Source organism: Cucurbita maxima, unplaced genomic scaffold, assembly GCF_002738345.1.
Source record: "Cucurbita maxima cultivar Rimu unplaced genomic scaffold, Cmax_1.0 Cma_Scf00009, whole genome shotgun sequence".
NCBI classification, from domain to species: domain Eukaryota; kingdom Viridiplantae; phylum Streptophyta; class Magnoliopsida; order Cucurbitales; family Cucurbitaceae; genus Cucurbita; species Cucurbita maxima.
The window spans coordinates 5,950,047-5,969,412 of NW_019272025.1; the positions used below are offsets into that span (position 1 = coordinate 5,950,047).

At 41.1% G+C, this 19,366-nt stretch overlaps 3 protein-coding genes across 6 annotated transcripts; all 3 read right to left on the reverse strand.

Moving 5' to 3' along the window:
* Window positions 1-310: 310 nt before the first annotated feature.
* On the reverse strand, window positions 311-5,324 carry LOC111484375 (nuclear transcription factor Y subunit A-1-like). Of its 4 annotated transcripts, none has more exons than XM_023130938.1 (6): window positions 5,153-5,324; window positions 3,204-3,453; window positions 2,919-3,034; window positions 2,690-2,758; window positions 2,055-2,219; window positions 311-1,117 (listed from the first exon to the last, which is right to left on the reverse strand). In XM_023130938.1, exons 2-6 carry the CDS (start codon window positions 3,406-3,408, stop codon window positions 692-694), a joined length of 981 nt encoding a protein of 326 aa, XP_022986706.1. In that variant the 5' UTR covers window positions 3,409-3,453; window positions 5,153-5,324; the 3' UTR covers window positions 311-691. The 4 variants fall into 4 exon arrangements, with proteins under 4 accessions (XP_022986706.1, XP_022986705.1, XP_022986704.1 ...); XM_023130937.1 differs by having other exon boundaries at window positions 2,934-3,034; window positions 3,204-3,461; XM_023130936.1 differs by having other exon boundaries at window positions 3,204-3,464.
* Window positions 5,325-14,346: 9,022 nt separating this feature from the next.
* On the reverse strand, window positions 14,347-15,559 carry LOC111484378 (cyclin-dependent protein kinase inhibitor SMR13). The gene has a single exon (XM_023130942.1). The coding sequence runs from the start codon at window positions 14,910-14,912 to the stop codon at window positions 14,544-14,546; it is 369 nt and encodes a 122-aa protein (XP_022986710.1). The 5' UTR covers window positions 14,913-15,559; the 3' UTR covers window positions 14,347-14,543.
* Window positions 15,560-16,259: 700 nt separating this feature from the next.
* Window positions 16,260-18,884, reverse strand: LOC111484376 (heterogeneous nuclear ribonucleoprotein F-like). The gene is made up of 2 exons (XM_023130939.1): window positions 18,629-18,884; window positions 16,260-17,252 (listed from the first exon to the last, which is right to left on the reverse strand). The coding sequence occupies exons 1-2, from the start codon at window positions 18,640-18,642 to the stop codon at window positions 16,490-16,492; spliced, it is 777 nt and encodes a 258-aa protein (XP_022986707.1). The 5' UTR covers window positions 18,643-18,884; the 3' UTR covers window positions 16,260-16,489.
* Between the last annotated feature and the right edge of the window lie 482 nt (window positions 18,885-19,366).

The following is a 19,366-nucleotide window of genomic DNA, read 5'->3' on the forward strand; positions in this document are numbered from 1 at the left end:
ATTGTTGGTAAGACAGCTTGAATTTAATATATTTCATTCACAGTTCCAAAATGAAATCAGTATCCATTCATTTCCAGAAGGAACCCTTCACAACACAAATCAAGCATAGTGGAACCTGGAACCTGCAATCAAATAAGCATTTTTATTGGTTGAAACGGGGAACCGACCCAAGATCAACTAAAGTGGTGTCCAAGTAATTTCATTTGGTTCAAACGACAGCTCACCTTGAATAAGCTACCACAGGTTTAGATCATTTTCCAGTATTCCCAGTGGGTGCTGAAATCCGGATTCATATAATAGCAAAGAAACATATTTGAAACCGGGAAAACTTGGGACATAAATTTGCAACCAAATCGTGGATCAAAGTTCAATCCTTCGACACACACACAAGTACATAACAGTTAAGCATTCGATCTAGCAAGGTGTTTGTAAATTAAAAAGGAAAACTGTTTGAAATCTATGGAGTCTGTTCTATACACAAGTTAAAAATGGGAGAGGTTGGAATAAAGCAGCCAAGGACTTAACCAGAATAAGGGCCCAAATGGCCAACTTATATCATCCCATCTCCTATACGATCAAGCAACAAGCACCAGAACAAAGCCAAGAATGATTTGCCGCCTGGCAGAAAACTGCCAGGGAATGTAGCCCGTAGATAGCCTAGGGGACCCCCATATTTTCGCAACCAGGAGGTTCACTTGATGGCAAGACGCCTCTGTGCTGCCTGATTTTCTGAGATGCTTCCTCGTTGCTGTCCCGAACAGTCTCCATCATCACCTCTCTCACCAGACCGTAAAGCATACGAGGAAGCTTGGAAGCTACTGTAATTATGAAATTGTCCACTGCCATTCACATAACTTCGAGCTTCATACGCCTCATGCAACTGCGTCCTCGCTTCTTGTTGGCCATTGGAAGAATTCCAGGTTTCCGCCAAGGCACAAGGCGCAGCTTCAGAACCCGATGAACCAGCAGAGTGCGACGAGAAAGCTTGACCAGAACCGGAGTCCTTGTTCTTCACAGTAGAACTCGAAGAATTAACTTCATTTTTCTTGGCAAATCGTCCTCCACTACCCCTTGCCCGTCTCATGGCATGCTGGTGACGAGATTCATGAAGATAGGGCTGTGTAGCATAAAATACAAGCTAAATATTGGAGGAACTTCAGAAACATACAAACCTGCATATAGGCTATACTAAAAGAATTGTTCAAACGGGAAAGAAGAAGAATAAAATGGAGAGTGAACAATCATCACTCTTCGATCATACAGAACCACCAACCAGCCAAATGACCTGTCCAACTCTCAATCACATCTGATGTTTCTAATCTGACCATGGCTCATGCGAGCGCACACACATATAGAACAATATTCAGAAATGAGTCTGAGTCAGCCAAGCCATATTTGTCTCAAAGAACAATGAATTATCTATTATAAGCTATACAGCAACAAGAAATCATGAACGACCAGCTTTGACTCAGTATAACTCAACTTGAATTAGTGAGTCCACCATCCCTGGTCACCCCAACACCCAAAGTGAAATGTAAATGAAGGCTCAGAAGTCAAATTAAAAACTTAAATGTCTTGATCCCTGAATCAGTTGTGATTTAAATGGAGAAAGTTTATTATACCTTTACCTTCAGTTGACATGCTCTGGTCTTGCAAAACAATAATCACAATGCAACATTACATCTTTCCTTCAAATCTTTTTATCAGTCTTGTAAGGTCTTGATACGACCTGGTAATTCATATGGGTGATGGTACTAACCTTATACCTATTTTAAAAAGCCAATGTGAGTACATCCACTGCACTGTCCAGCACAGCTAAATAATTTTTTAGTTGCCCTTCACTCACATGTTATGTTTATGGTCATTAAACAGATGAAAAAGTACTCGGTAAAGAATTTTGCAAGTACCAAATCAAATTTACAGCATAGGAAAGAATGAACTTCAATAAGAGTAAAACACAATTAAAAAGGCGTTGTTAGATTCCCAGCTACTTAAACATGTATAATAGACAAGCTGTAGTACATGAAACACGATTATTTGAATAGCAGTTGTACCTTTCTAATTTTTATCAGTTTGTTCTCAACCTCTGCTTTAGCACGTGCTTGTCTTCGCCTTAGGATCCCTTGATATTGTTTGGCATTCACAAAAACAGGTTCCTGTGTCACCTCAAGAGGTAAAGCCATTCTAGCATGCGGCATCCCAAGAAAAGGAGGATAACCCTACCATAAGGACTTGTCAGAGGCAAATTTCAATTTTTCGTATCCCAAAAAAATGTTTACATCCACAATGATCTCAAACATCCTTGACGTATGACCTTGTCATTGTGGCCAAGAAAAAAGAAATAAATAATTCCAGGCCAAGATACTATAATAATCATACGACAACCTCTTCCAAGAAACTGGAAATTTTCAGTTAGTTCATTAGATACTCACATGCTATTGTACCTGAGATAGTTTGAGAAAGTGAAAATATGGACAAGGAATAACAATGAAGTTCCTGAATAATTGAAAAGGTAAAGCAAAAGAAAAAAAAAAAAAAAAGTGAAGCAAAAGATATAGTACCATCAAGTTTACCCAGGGCTAAAATATAATTACAAAAATTGTGAACATGGTTCAAAAATTACCAGTAAGATATACATATATATGTGTACATATCATCATCTGATCTTTTATTTTCTTAACCCACATACCGGTTGATGCCCATAGGCAGCCATCACTCCAGCATAATAAGGATCCTGATATAGGTTTGATGCACATGCCTGAAAAAGATCAACATAAACTAGTAATCCCACATAATTTAAAAGCATCTTAAATATGATGTTTCAAGAAACCAATGTTGTTCAATATTAAAAAACTGGACACTGAGAGTCAGAAGGACATCTATAAAGTAGAAAAAACCAGACTAGCAAATGAACTCACAATAGAGTGGCCTACAAGTTCAAGCTGAGGAGGTTGTGTGATACATCCACCATGCACTGTAGGTGCAGCAGAAACAGCATGCTGACAGTTGTTCTGTACTTGCCCATAACTTACAGCTGAATTGATAATAACATGTTCGTTAACAATCCAATAAGGTTATATTGTCCTCAGTTTTCAACATCATGTGCACTAATTCCAGCTCATAACGAAGGAGGCTAAAAACAATAAGTGCCTTACTTTGAACAATAACATGATTTAGTAAGCAGGTAAGTTAGAGGCCCATACCATGTGAATCTTTTGTGGTGTCATCATCATCATCTTCATTCAAATCATCATTTGACATTGACGGTCCGTCATTAGATTCTGAGGCACCATTAGGACATTCCAGTGATGTTGAATTGGACAAATTTCCTCCTGCTGCTGGCGAGGATATATGATTGTATCCAATACTACGCCACCAAGGTTCAGAATAACTACTAGTCTGCTGCATATTTGGTGGTTCAGATTCTAGTTGATTCACACTTCTAGGCTTTGACTGCATATCTTCTTCGCAAGTATATATGTTAGATAAGATAAAAGGATGGAGTCAACTAGAATACATAGGCCATGCAAAATAAATGTTGGATAAACAGAGAACAAGCCGTCACCCTAAGATAAAAGCACTGGAAAGAAGACATCAAAAGGAAAAGAGGAACCACGAAGCATCGTTCATTTTGAAAACCTTAGAAATCGTCCATGCTCATTATTCTTTTCTCAAGATAAGGGGAAATTGTTTGATTCCTTCGGTTTAAAATAACACGTGTGAGAGAAGGAAATTAAAAAGAAAAATATTCACCAGCCAACTGAAGCAGTTTTGCTTACAGTTTTAAATTAAATGGTCTGAGATGAGGGAGGCAATGGTTTTCTGTCAAATTGGAGGGCGGTTTAATAGTCAGGAAGCTGAGAGAAAATAGAGGGAAAGGCTAGGAGATAATCACAAAGAAAAGCTTAACCTCAAGAACAAGCAAGTGTCATCCTTATCGAACAACTACGTTTTTTATTTCCTTCCAATTATGATTACATAACTCTTTCCCAGAGCATACTTCAACTATATCCAATCCTTGTGCAGAGCACTGCTCATTTTTCCGCTTGACTAGGCTTATCACCAAATTGGAAGTAAAATGCTCTACACCTTTAATTAATTCCTTCAGATCTTCCAAGCTAAGTTGTTTACTTATCATCAATTGAGTTCTATGATAACAGAGACAGAAACCAAAAAAGTTCTTATTTTGCAATTGCATAATTTCGGACACAACTTGGAACTCGTAGATTTTCAATTTTGAAGAGACAGAAGTGCAGCGTATCCAACAAACTCAACGGAAAGCCAAGATCATCCACGATCTATAATTCAAATCATAAACCAATTCCCGTAATGTTGAGCGGAGCTCTATTTATTTCCATACAAGTTTCAAAACAACTTCAGTTATCTATTTCCACCGTCGTATCCTATTTTGGTGCTCGATTTATTTCCCTGCTAGACTATAAATTATCATAGGCGACCTTTTTCTATCACTCTTCCAACCACAACTCAGAAATGACAACGAGAGGGGAAAAAGTGGCAGGCTTATATTGATGAATCATCCTAAAACGCTCCACCCAAATATCAAATCATAGTTAATATCTTGTACTAAATAAGTTCTCTTTAGCATTTCAGTTCAGCTTATTAATGATCCACACGCAAGGGCAAGGGTAACTAATAGCGTTCTATAGAAAACGTTCACTTCGATATTTGGCCGACCGATATTCCAACCAAAATTCCGCCAATAAGGACTGTACGAACCATAATCCCCACATGCAGACAACGAACAGAACCCAATGCCAAAAGATGGGACAGATGGAGGAGCAAAACTGAATACGACGGCGCGAGTTCAATCCTAAAAAATAAGAAAAAAAATCCCCAAACTTACGACTTCTAAATATCTTATCAAGATCCCAATTCCACTCCCTTCCCTAAACATAGGAACACCACCTGTTGAAATTTTTCACTCTAGTGATCCAAAATCCGAAATCCTAGTCGCATGAATCCAGAAACTCAAACCGGCGCGCTTTCATGCAACAAGAATAAACAGAACCCAAAAAAGGGAAGAGAAAGAACTGGATTGAGAAAACCCTGGAGTAACATCAGATACACGAGAAAGAGAAGAAAAAGGAACCAAAATCTTGCAAAGTCAAGTCAGACGAAGAGAAGAACTCACTTGGAGGGAAAATTCTGGAAATCCAAAGCCGTAGATTCAGGACGCAACCACTCGGAATCTCAGAAAAGAGAGAAACAGAAAGAGAAATGGAAGACTCAATCCAGTTCTTCAACGATTCTCATACTTAAGAGAGAGCAGTGTAAGTAGAGTGCGAAAGCAAAGACCCTTTTGGGAACTCAAATTGAAGAGCTACGGCTTGTTGACTCTGGCAAATCGGATGTCGACGAAAAAAAATTGGCCGAAGGTTTCTTCGAAGGAAAAATTAGCGGAAGTAAAAGGAGAGAGAGAGAGAGATTCGCTGGTAATGCTGAAGACTCGATATATTTATTTTACATCCGTTGAATGGTTTAAATAATAAATCTAATTACAAAAATAGAAAAACCAAATATACACAAATAGAATAAGTGGACGAAGACTCCGCCACTCTGCCAAAACAATGGCCCCTAGAATCACGCTCCTCCATTCGCGTGAACTCATATGTTTTTTTACAAACCTAACTAAATAAGGCAGAGCTTTTATTTAACAATCTCCTCCTAAAAGCTGTACCTTATTATTTGAACTCCGATCTTTGAGCGTAGTTCTTCAAATTTCACCCGCGCCAGGGATTTGGTGAAAATGTCTCCAAGTTGTTCCTCTGTTCGGATGAAATCAATTTTGATGAGCCCTCGATCTGCACATTCTCGAATGTAGTGGAATCTGATTTCTATGTGCTTGCTCCGGTCGTGCAAAACTGGATTTTTGATCAGGGAGATCGTAGCTTTGTTGTCTATGTATAGCATTGGTGGATCGCTTTCTCTCCCGATGATTTCTTCCATTAGTCGTGCAAGCCAGATCCCTTGAGTTGCTGCCATCGAAGCGGCGATGTATTCTGCTTCGCAGGAAGACAAAGCAACTACCTTCTGTTTTGTTGATTGCCAGCAGATCGCGCCGCCTGAGAGAAAGTAGATCATTCCGCTGGTGCTCTTACGATCATCAACGTCACCGGCCATGTCACTATCGCTGTAGCCGACCAGTTTGAGTTTCTCCTTTTCGCTCCCAGCGCAGTATCTTACGCCCCAGTCTCTGGTTCCGGCTACATAGCGCAGGATGCGCTTGACAGCCACTAGATGCTCCTCCCTAGGTGCTTCCATAAACCTACTCACATATCCAACAGAATAAGCAAGATCAGGACGAGAGTTTACCAGATAGCGCAGACTCCCGACAATGCTGCGGTAATTGGTGGAGTCGACTGTCGTCGTAGTGCCGGCCTTCCTTAGTTGAAGTCGGGCCTCCATTGGCGTCCTGGTAGGATTACTGTCCACAAGCCCAGTTGTGTCCAGCAGCTTTCTCGCGTATGCACTTTGGCAGATGGAGATGCCGGAAGAGTTCTGTTGCACTTCGATGCCGAGGTAGTAGCTGAGCACACCGAGATCGCTCATCTCGAAGTTTTTCGACATCTCCTTCTTGAACCTTCCGAGGACTCCCACGTCGCCTCCAGTGATTATGAGGTCGTCGACGTACACTCCCACGATCAGTCGCTTTTTGCCGTGGCCGTACGTGTACATGCCATGCTCAGAGGCACAACGTTTGAAATTCAGTGACAGTAGGGTACTGTCGAGCTTCGCGTTCCAGGCTCGTGGGGCTTGTCGAAGCCCGTAGAGTGCTTTGTGCAGGCGCAGTACCTTATTAGGGTTGTCGTTATCCAGGAAGCCAGGTGGTTGTCGAACATAGACGGTCTCCTTCAACTCTCCGTTAAGGAAAGCAGACTTTACGTCCATATGGTGAACCTCCCAAGAGTGATGTGCTGCAATTGCCAGCAGGAAACGAACGGATTCTAACCTTGCTACTGGCGCAAATACCTCTTCGAAATCCACTCCTTGCTTCTGGACGTAGCCCTTCGCCACCAGACGAGCCTTGTGCTTCACAACTTCTCCTTTTTCGTTGCGCTTCAGTTTGAAGACCCATTTGAGCCCTATGGCTCGGTGTCCCGGTGGCATATCCTCCAGACTCCACGTCTGGTTCTCAGTGATGGATGTCATCTCCTCCTGCATTGCCTTCCGCCAGCACGGGTTCTTTTCTGCTTCGGCGAAGGTGTTTGGTTCATCTGCACTGACGGCATGTAGTTCGGCCACTTCCTCGAGCTCGCGCGCTGCTAGTCCAGGTGGTTCACCTCCTCCCACTAGGTCATCCATCCTCCGGTACCTAGCCTCCAGATCAGTATCGTGATCGGCATCCAGCGTCGAATCCGCAGTCCGTGGTGTTGCGAATTCCACTGGTTCAGGTGGTGCACCTGCTGGCGGCGGTGACGTCTCCTGATGCTGGGCTCCTCCTTCTTCAGGCTCAGTGACGAGGTACTCCACCGTGAATTGATTTGGATTACGGTCTGCCTCGATCACGTCATTCCACTGCCAGAAGGTGCTTTCGTCGAAGACGACGTCGCGAGACACGTGAGCTCGCCCCCCCACAGGATCATAGAGTCTGTACGCCTTGCTCCCGGGTTCGTAGCCGATGAAGACGACCTTCAGCCCCCTGGGATCGAGCTTGGCGAGATGGGGACGTGTTACCTTCATGTATGCGACGCAGCCGAACACGCGAAAATGATGTACTGTTGGTTTTTTGTTGTACCAGGCTTCATATGGCGTCTTCCCGTCGAGGCTTCGGGTTGGTGACCGATTGAGGAGATAGACAGCCGTCATTACTGCCTCTCCCCAGAATCTCCCAGGCATCCCGGCCGTCACCAACAATGACCTCGCTGTCCCGACAATGGTCTGATTTCGGCGCTCTACCACTCCGTTCTGTTGGGGGGAGTAGGGCGCCGTTAGGTGCCGTTGTATGCCGACCTCATCGCAGTACTTACTGAAACTTGCCGAGGTGAATTCTCCGCCACGGTCTGTGCGCAGCACTCGCATCTTCTTCTCACATTCGGCCTCCGCTCGCGCTTTAATGCGCTTAACCGCCTCTGCCGCCTCACTTTTCGCTTGCAGCAAAGTCAGCCACATGAAGCGGCTTTTGTCATCGACTAACAGGAGAAAGAGACTCTTACCGCCTGGGGTCGCCGGCTTGATGGGCCCGCAAGTATCGCCGTGTACAAGCTCCAATGGCTCATCGGCTCGGTAGGCTGTTCGAGACGGAAAGGGTGTGCGCCTCTGTTTGCCGATGAGGCACCCGTCGCACAGCTTGTTCACGCCTTTGATTTCTGGCAAGCCGTGCACCAACTCCTTCTTCTGTAACTTTTCTAGGGCAGGAAAGTTTAAGTGTCCGTACCTTGCGTGCCACCTCCAAGATACCTCTTCGGTCTTGGCCGAGAGGCTAACGGGTTGGTCTATCTCTAACTCCAGGATGTAAAGACGGTTTGTGGTTCGTCTTGCCTGCGTGAGCAGCCGTCGTTGATTATCGCAGATTTTCAGTAGTCCGCGCTCGATGGAAATGAAGCAGCCTGTCTCATCGAGCTGACCCAGGCTCACAAGGTTAGCCTTGAGCCTCGGGATGAAGTAGACGTCGGTCAGCTTGCGATGCTCGCCTCCCTTACTGACGAACAGGATGGTGCCGCGCCCTTCGATCTCGACGACGGAGCCGTCGCCGAATTTCACCGTCCCACGGATCCCCGAGTCGAGCTCGGAGAACGCAGATCTAGCCCCGGTCATATGGTTTGTTGCCCCTGTGTCAAGGATCCATTGCTGGTGCTCGTGTTGCTCGTCCCTTTCGCCGATCTGAGCGAACACTCGCTCCTCCTCCAGTTGAATTGGCTCCCCAGTTGGTGCCAGCTTTGCTACGCCCAACTGGAGCTCTTTCTTGGGTTCAAGATCGTCGTCGGAGTTGGAATCGAAATTGGGGACGCATGCGGTTACCATGAAGAGAGCTGGCTCGTCCTCCTCGGATTGAGCCACATGGGCCTGGGCCTTTTCGGCCTTCTCCTTATTCCTCAGCTTGCTCCAGCAATTTCTGCCCAGGTGTCCTCTCTTCCCACAGTTCGAGCAATGGATCGGCCTGCCATTGGTCGACTCCTTCTTTTGATTCTCATCTTTCCCGCGCGTGCGCCCGTGGGACATCCATGGCTTCTTACCGCCTTTGCGGCTGGAGGAGGACCCGTTGCTCTCGCCGGTGTTGTCGCGGAGCTTTAGGCGTGCAAGCCATTCCTCCTCCGTGAGGAGTAGACGGCCCTCCTTGTCAACAGCTGAAGTGATATTCTTCTTCCGCTGCTCGACGTTACGTAGTCTTCCGGTCACCTCTTCCACTGTTAGGTCGTTCACGTCAAGCAATGTCTCGATTGAAATCGCGACTTGCTCGAGGTGATCGGGGACGACCTGCAACATCTTCTTCACGATTTCTGTCTCGCTGATGCCACCACCGAGGGTGGTGATGCTGTTGGCGAGCCCCGTGATCCGCATTGAAAAATCATCGACGGATTCGCCGTCCTTAAAGCGAATCTCCGAGAGCTCCTTTCGCAGTTGCTCGATGTTGGATTCCCGCACTCGCTGTACACCGACCCGACGGGATTTGATTCCCTCCCAGGCCGATTGTGCGGTGCGCTTGGTGGAAAGAGAAGCCAGCATCTCTGGGGGCACAGATCGTAATATGGCGGCGAACGCCAGCCGATCCTCCCGGTACTCGATTGTTTCTCCTTCCTCTGGCTCGACAGCGTGCCATAACCCTTGCGCCTGTAGGTTAACACGCATCAACAAGGCCCACTCGTTGTAGTTGGACCTTGTCAACATCGGGTACTGAACGACGGCGGTCGTTGTCTCTCTGATCACTCGCTCAACAACTACTCGACGCCCGTCATCACGATGTCGGCCACGGCCTCTTCGTGGTGGTGATGGAGATGCCGGCACTTGGCGGCATGGAGGAGTGAGCGAGCCTGCTTGAGATGGGCCCCACAATGTATTTATTTTTGTGCTTTGCATTTTCTTCTACTCGAACCTAAGACCTGTGTGTTATTAGATCGACGCTCTAACCACTTGAGCTATTCAACTTGATTGTTGATAGGTTGGCTCTTCTGTGATGGTATACTACCGATCGCTTCAACCAGGCTCTGATACCACTTGTTGACTCTGGCAAATCGGATGTCGACGAAAAAAAATTGGCCGAAGGTTTCTTCGAAGGAAAAATTAGCGGAAGTAAAAGGAGAGAGAGAGAGAGATTCGCTGGTAATGCTGAAGACTCGATATTTTTATTTTACATCCGTTGAATGGTTTAAATAATAAATCTAATTACAAAAATAGAAAAACCAAATATACACAAATAGAATAAGTGGACGAAGACTCCGCCACTCTGCCAAAACAATGGCCCCTAGAATCACGCTCCTCCATTCGCGTGAACTCATATGTTTTTTTACAAACCTAACTAAATAAGGCAGAGCTTTTATTTAACACGGCTACAGTTCCCTTACTCACTGCGGGACCCGACTTCAGTTCGAGCTAGTCTTCCACCGGCAACCTCCCCTTCCAGTTTCGAACTAGGCTATCTAAGTCGATGCCTGTGAGCCGAGTGAAGCGGCTAAAGCAGGTTCCCAGTTGACGTGGGTGGGTAAGGTTATGGAAATTCGTTTTTCAGGATAAAAGGCGGAAATTGGGATAATATATTTTGACGTACGTGACACGCACTTGACGTGCAAAGCCCGGGAAGCGCTTGGCGCAAAAGTGGGGACCGTATCGTTAAAGTAGCGACAGCAGCGCATGCCACGTATCCCAAGTATTCTTAATGCATCTTTGTTTTCAAGATTTGTTCCTGATCTCCCAAAAATCTCTTCTATCACCTTCAGGTAATGATATCACTGTAGGCTCCCAACAAATTATTTGACATGCCACCCAACTCTTAGTCATGGATTCCATATAACCCAAGTTCATGAAAACAAAAAAAAGTAGGTGTGTACGGACAAATAGGGTTAAGAATCGATTGCATGACACGTGGCAGCATATAAGTGGCTCAAGTTTAGTGTGGTTCGGATAAGCTTGCATTGGTGTACCTAAAAACCATGATTGGGGTGCACTAGGAAGCCCCCAAAGGGTTCAAGCAAAGATGATGCCTAATTATTGAAGCCCAACTTTGAGTTGTAATTGATTAATGCTAATTTCACTATTTCTCTTATAAATCATATGGATGTAGCTATTCCTTCATCGTTGACCCGCTGAATTGTGGACTAGGAGAGCGAAGATGGAATGTGGGCCAGGCCCGTACGTACGAAATGGGCCAGGCCCGTACGCAAACAATAGCTTTCACGCTTTATCAGGCCCAACTTTCCAATTGTCTCTCTTTATTTCCTTTTCTTAAAGAAATAAACGTCCCTTAATTTGAATATGGTGAAGCAAAGGAAGAAAGTTAGAAAGAAAGAAAGGAGAACGAGTTTATTCACCGTTTAGTTCGTAAATAAGTAAATTAATTATAATCGCGATTTAAGTAAATTAAGTACGTTGAAAATGGGATGGGAGTGAGAAAGTGGGATGTAGGATAAAAGAGAAGTAGGGAATGATTTAGATGGTCAAAAGAAAGAAAGAAGGGAAAGCAAATAGAAATAAGTGTATCACAACCAAAAGCTTTGGGGAGCAAAGAGTTGGTCTCTCCCATATTGCTTTGCTTTCTGCAAATCCTCTAAACAAAGTTACACAGAAAGCTGCCACAGATTTTTCTACAAACCCTAAAAGCTGCCACTCATGTTTCTAATGGGTCGATTTCGTTTGAACATAGGCATTCACCATAATTCACTTGAACTTCATCTCGTGTTAATACGAGATTGTCAACCCAGTCTTTGTACCTCAACTCATTAAAGTATTACCATTATATTTGATTTTTTATTTTGTATTTGTATGTTTAAATAAATTAAGAATTATATTTGAACAAATAAAATTGTAAATATTTTGACTCGAAAGGAAAAGAAGAACCAAATTTGTTTTCCTAAAAATAACCCTTTGGGACATCCTCGGATTCCTCAAAAGTTGGAACATGATCATATATATATATATATAAATTGATTAGATTGATTCATTAGACCAATTTGAAACATCAAAGTATAAAGGACAAGCTTAATCCAAAATTTTCCTCGAAACAAAACAAAAAAAATTCATCCATCCGCTCGATCAAGTGTTTAATAAGATTCCCCGTATGCTATATTTTTACTAATTACCGATGGTAATTGTTTTAGTTTTCATTTTATTATATTCAATAAAAAATCACATTATTGTGAAAGGGTATTTATAAATTGAAATGAATTATAAATAATATATCATTTTTTTTTATGCAAAGTTTTAGATTTAAAGTAAAAAAATTATAGTTTTAAATGATAAAACAAAAAACAATAAGAGTATTCAATAGTTTAATATGATGTATATTTAGTAAAAATATAAAATTGCATAAGATGTTTTTTAAAAATAAAATAAGAAAATATAATAAAAGTATTTATAAAACGTAGGTTTTAGCTTTTGAAAAAGAAGGCATGATTAAAGAAAGAGTTGGCATGGCCGGGTGGGTTAATTCCCACTCTCCAATCTAATTATAATGTCTCCATTATTATTAATGGAAATATTACAAAAAGCTCCCTACATTAAACTCAAAACTCACAGTTTCCTTAACTCAATCAATAATTAGTGTCTAATCCTTCTAATTATATTATATATTACACTTTGATAGCTTAAATACAAGCATTTCCCAATGCAATCACATGTGCATATATTCTTAGGAGTTTTTATTTTTATTTTTATTTTATTTTATATTATCTTATGTGGTTGGCCCCTAGGAAGCTGCCTAGCTTCATTTTTTAAAATGTGTAGTAATATTTGTACATTGTTGTTCATTTTGAGTTGGTGTTAATTGTATCATTATAAAATATGTAAAGGTATAAATGTTGGCTAGTAGTGGAAAATATCTCGGTTTTAAAAATAATGACCCTCTAAAATTTTAAACTTTGAGCTGGTTTAAGCCCATTAAATTGTCGTGCTACTTTTCTTTTTTATTTTGTATATTACTTATAATTTATATTAAAAGAAAAGCTTAAGAAAACACTAAAATAATAACGGAAATAAAAGGGAAGGGCAAGCTAAATTAAATACTTACAAATGAAAAAAAGGGAAAAAAAAAAAAACACATCATTTTAAAGACAACTTCTTCATCAAACCAAAACTGTCCTTTCCCATATATTTTTTTTTTTATTTCCTTAAAGCTCCAGCAGATTCTAAAAGATTGTGCCAAGAACACATGTGGGGCTTCCATAGTTTCATCAATATATATATTTTTTTTTTTTTTTTTTTTTATTGAAGAAAAATGAATAATTTGAAAAAAGAAAAAAAAATGATGAGATTCCTTTTGGTAAAACCTTATTTTTGAGACAGTGATTCGGAAGCCGCACGAGTTGGTTCATTGGATTCTCTTACGTTGTTTTGGATGAGGTTAGTTTTCTGAGTTGGGACAAAGTCATATGAAAAATAATAATAATTCATTACCCGCTCGCCCTTCATTACTATAATTCTTTCAATTATCAAATCTAATTCATCATTTTCTAATCATTTTCATTTTATTTTCTTATAAACTTTAAGTTACTTCTAAACAATATGAATTTAATTTAACGAGAATCATAAAAAATAGAAAAATAAATAATTCTGTTGTCTCACGTCACCCCTATAATCCAACATTAGCTCAAACAAAATGGTAAAAAGAGGGAGAAGAAGGGGGAGGGGAGAGGGGTTTTTATTATTATTTCTAGTATTTGATATGTTTGTAATCCAAAGGTAAAAAGATAAATTTGAAAAGGTAAAAACAAAACTACTTTTTAGCTTACTACTTATTTATTTTGTATTTAAGGATCTTGGTTTTCAAATTCGTTGTGGTAATTCCAGAAAGTCCACGTGGAAAATGTAAGAAATTTGGGGAAGTGTTGGGTTCTCTACAAGTGGAATGTAGGGAGGAAAGGGAAGCACAAGTCCTGCGTCACAGCAGCCTTCTGCTGCCTAACACGACGCCGTTTCACTTTCTCATCATCCTCATACCTCGTTCTCTACGAATATGCACCATACCATAACTGCCATAAACCCTAGACCCATAAAGAAAGGGTGGAGCTTTCGAAACAGAGCACCATGAAAATGGCAGCCACCTTGACCCTTTTCATCACACTTGGAAATAAAGTGAGGCATTGGTTGAAATTATCACGAGGGGAAGTTGTGGGGCAAGGACAAACTAACCCTACAATACACAGCTCAAATTCCCAAAATATATATATATATATATATATAAATAATAATAATGTTACAGAGCAAACCTAATTTGAAAATCTGCATCTCCAAGCTCAAATTCTCACACAAAAGGGGCAAACTTATTCAAACTAATATCTAACAAAAGAGACGAGAAAAAGAAGAACTTGGTATTTTTTGATGATTCATATCTGTAAAATTTGTATAAACACACGAGGATTAGTTAGCTTTTGGCCTCAGACTGAAATGTCAGGCACCGGCAAGGCGCAGAAGAAGAGCTCTAATTCTGGAGGAGCAAAAAAGGCAATGGGCGATCGTCGTAATGAGCAATCCGATGCGGGTCTTGGCTTCTTCGGCGCCGGTGGACACGTTAGAATCTCCGGGATTCTGAATCTCTCTGCTTTTGGAGTGCTGCAGCCGCCGTCGATGTCAGAACAGTCGTCGGTGAAATGAACGGCGTCGTTTGGTATCACCGCTGGAATCTGCTTCAGCTTTTGCTGCTGCTGCTGCTGCTGCTTCTTCGTCTTCTTGATTTTCTTGTTTAGCTTCAAGTTGGGTAAATTTGCTCTGGTTCTCGTGGCCATTTTGCCTCCAGAAGGGGCCATTTTGAAGGGGGGTTTTGAACTCTGTAGGAGGTACTTTCAAAAGGGTCGATTGAGAGGGGCAGAGGAACTTGCCTCTGGGGGGGAAAAAGAAGAGGCAAAAGCCAAATGGAACAAACAACAAACAACGACGTTTGGAAACAAAATTGAACCTTTTTTGTTGGGGGGTAAAGCAAGAGGGTTCAGAAAATGGGGGTTCTGCAAAGACTAGAGCTTTAGAAGGGATTTGTTCTAAAAGGAGAAGGACTTGAGAGAATTTTGGAGGATGCCCATTAAAGAGAAGGGTTGAACTACAAAAACCCACAAAACCCTAGAGAGAGAGAGAGAGAGAGAGAGAGAGAGAGAGAGAGAGGGTTCACCTTCACAAGTGTGTTCGCGCACATCTCGAGCTGATTATAAACAGAGATAATCAGGGCAGTCTGCCCGCTGCCCGAGGCAATAATCAGTGAGAGGGAGAGAGAGAGAGAGAGAGAGAGAGGAGGGAGATGGAGTTCAAATTTTTAGGCAGTCTTCTTGGGATTACTGCACTGCTAATTTGACGACTTAAAATTAGGGCACAGGCTGCCCTCTGCCCGTGGTGGAATCAAATTCACAACCCAAAGCCACCCTCTATGTGGTTTATTTATTTTAATATTTATTTATCTCTCGCTATAATCAAAGAAAATGCAGATGGAAGCAAACAAATAAAAATGTTGTACTTTGTAGCCATAGAATCTGTTCTGGTGATATTTGGTTATAATCATAAATGTAGATCATATATATATACACATATGGTGGAGTTGAGTTGTACTAATTACTTATTTATGAAGATTCCTCTGTTTATTTGAGAATTTTTAAAAATTGAAAGGGGAAATTTGTTGCTTTAAAGTTTTGCATAATTATAGAAACTTCTCATGATCATAGCAATATATAGATATGTTGTGTGCCTATCATCATGTAGGCTCTTCAATACTTTAAATTCCTAATAATTATATAATTACCGTATTTACAACAAATAAGAAGTAAATTATTATAATAGAAATGATAACAGGAAGAGCTATTCTTTTAATACAACGTTGATTAAAATTTATATTAATCCACGTTCCCCATGTCCTTCTCCTTTAACCATTTTCTGGCTTTTTCAACTTTATCCAAAGAAAATCTGTCAAGTTTCAGCTTGGAAAGAGCATATATGATGAATTGTTGCCTACAGATACAGTTTTCAATCTCTTTCTCTCAACTTTAATTTGAAGACGAAAATGGCAAAGGTTATACCTCAACTACAGCATTACCCCACAACATATGAATCTAACCTGTAAATTTTGATCGAGATACAGAGGGATTGAAGATTTTAAGCATAAGTTTGAGATATTTAAGCATCTCTGCCCAGAGAAATGGTCAATCCATATACTACTAAACCAATTCTTTTCACAAATTCAAGCAGTCGAGGGATACGACCTGCTCGTCTGCCAAACAATGGTTCGGGAGAGTACACAACACACACTTGCCTCCTATTCACTTCTACCTCCATAAATCTCACACTTTCTAAAGTAAAACAACGTAGTAATTGAGGAAAAACAGTGAATAAAGTATAGGTGGTGTCACCGTCCTCTAGAGATTGCTTCGTCCAATTCTTCATGAGATGATGGGAACAACTCTATGTAACGGCTACCTAAGGTCATTCTATCCTTGGACATGGCTGCCTTCGAGTCTTGCTCATTTGAGAATTCCACAAATGCTTCCCCACTTGGTCTCCCCTCTGAATTCTGTGTTAAATGAATGGAGTCTTCTGATAAGATAAAACCTTTGAAGAAGTCCAGTATGTCATCCTTGCCCGCGGAATATGGCAAACCCCTCAAGCGTAATACACCCGTGTGTTCGGCGGAGTCTTTCACCTCGTCGGTTAACTTTGACCTGGGTGCAGTCCTTCTTGGTGACCCACCCGATGCATCAAAAACTTCATTTGCTACGGCCTTGTAGTATTCCTGTCGATTACTCCTGAATACCTCGACGTATCTCCGCCCCATGTTTTGCCTGTTCCTCTGAAGGGCAAAATCAATCTGCAGAGGATAACCCAAAACACAAAAGCCTTCCCCTGTGAATTTTCCATTCTTGTGGACAAAAAGAACGTCAACTACGTCCAGACCATGAAAGAACTCGACGACATCAGTTTCCATGCAATCAAAAGGAAGACCCCGTAGTCTGACAACAGGAAATGGTGGGGGCTGACTAACACATGCATAGGGACTTGTATTATACATAAACCCAGAACCCGGAGGGGTCCCATAATAAGAAGATCCTTGATCAACTATCCTTTGACGCTTTGCACCCATTTCTCGACCATCACCACCATCAGCATATGGACTTCAGTCCAAACAGAAATATGAAATTCACAAAAACGGAAACCTTGTCAATACCCCATCCTAAGAAATCAAAAAATCAATGTTTCGAATATCTAAGAAAAATATTTCTCTATGCTAAAAATGAGGACATGGCTCCTATGCGCATCCTACTTCTTTCTTGGCTATAAAAATATAGATCTGCAATTTCAAGTTTCCCATATACATAAAACGTGGGGAAGGTTCACTATTTTCAAAACACATAGAAGATATATACAAGAAAAAACAAAGCCAGATGCTTCAATTTCTAACTCAACTGCTAATACCAAAAGGGAATACAAATCTTACCTGCAACTTTTTAAATGTGTTTAATTTGGAGTTTCACATGTGGAAATATCTAAAAAGTTTAGGACCTCCTCATCCAGGAGAACAATAGACAAGGTTCCAGGCCATTGGATCTTCAATCCTGACAGTCAGCTGTCTCTATAGTTGATTTTCACGCAGTATTAAGGGATCTTGTGGGCAGAATCGGGAGACCAAGGTAGGGTAAAAACTTGTCCTCTTGAAGCTTCAATTCTACTATGAGGTTTTCCATTGAGAAAATAAAAAATGTGGTAGTGTCATTACAAGTGAACATTCACTTGCCTCCTTCTGGCCAAAGCCCTTTTTTCTCCAAGACCAAATCCAAGAAATTGCGATCAACCATGTCAAAGGCCTCCTCCAACGTTGACATTATATCTAAACTAGACATGGGACAAAAATTTAGAAACCGTTCCTAATACATTCATTCAGCTGTTACTCTCTTTCTCCTAATATTGTTGACATTATATCTAAACTAGACATGGGACAAAAATTGAGAATGAAGCCAACATTGTGGTTCAACTGTTTCTAGCAGCTTTTTGGCAGATTTAGAGCGACATAAACACTTGAATTTTTTGTCAATACCCTTAGATGGAATACACTTCTTATGTATTTAAAGTCATCCTTCCTTTTTGATTCACACTGATCCATTTTAGCCTTCTTTGGTGGTTGAACTAATTTGGTCCTCTTGTCCTTTCCTCAATTTCCAATCTCTCTCCCACCAGGTAAAAAAGTTTAAGCGTATTTTTCTCATTCTAAAACACTCTCATGTATTATTAGGCAACAGACATTAAAAGCTCAAGAGTTTCCAACACCCATAGCTAAATGATGACAATTCAATGGCCCAACCTTCTAAATCATATAAGCATGCCAACTAATCATCCTACCAGACTCGCACAAACAGGAGATAGATAGAGAAAAAAATGAAAAAAAAAAAGGAGAGGACCCAGAGCCCCAAATCGACGTCAAATTGTGAGAATTAACGGAGAAAAGAAACAAAGAATGAAGAAAAACTAGAGCATAGAGATAGGGGAAGGTTACCCCCGGTAGAACATGTTCGCGCTGATAGGGAATACCCAGTTCTCGTCCTTGACGACCGCGCAGCTTCAGTTGGATTGTGAAGGCTGAATCGAAATTCCGAAGGTAAATACGCGTGAGGAAGTGAAACCTCCGGTTAAGCCTCAGTGGCAATGGATCCCTACCCCCGATTTCGTTCCGGGCTGGGCCATGAATTTGAAGACAAGCTCAACAAATTGCAAAATCCACTTTGATTTAAACCCCAATGGGTGTGGATTCTATGTCATACTTCATTATTATTGGTAGGATTTTTGGAATATATCAAACTTTTTCTCTTACCAAAATACACTTGAATGTAATAAATGAAATACCCCACATTTTATAAAGCCTAATAATTATATTAATACTATTTTCTCAATTCTTTTATCGATTTCCATGTTAAGTATATATTACGATACATTCCTGAAATAAATATAATATGGACCTAACATTTATAACTATAATTATTATTGGTAGGTGAGATGGTTTAGATAATTATGTTGACTATAACGTTTTGATATATGCTAAAGGTTTTTTTTAATAGTTAAAAATCAAACGTGTGTGAGGGTAAAAACTAGAATCGACTTTTTAGTCAAGCATATGTATAATTTGGTTAGGTTTTAAGTCGAGCAAATATGACTTTTTTTAATTCAACAATATACAAGAAGATATGAACATTTAACCACCGCTAAATATGGACATTTAACCTCCTAGAGGAGTTAT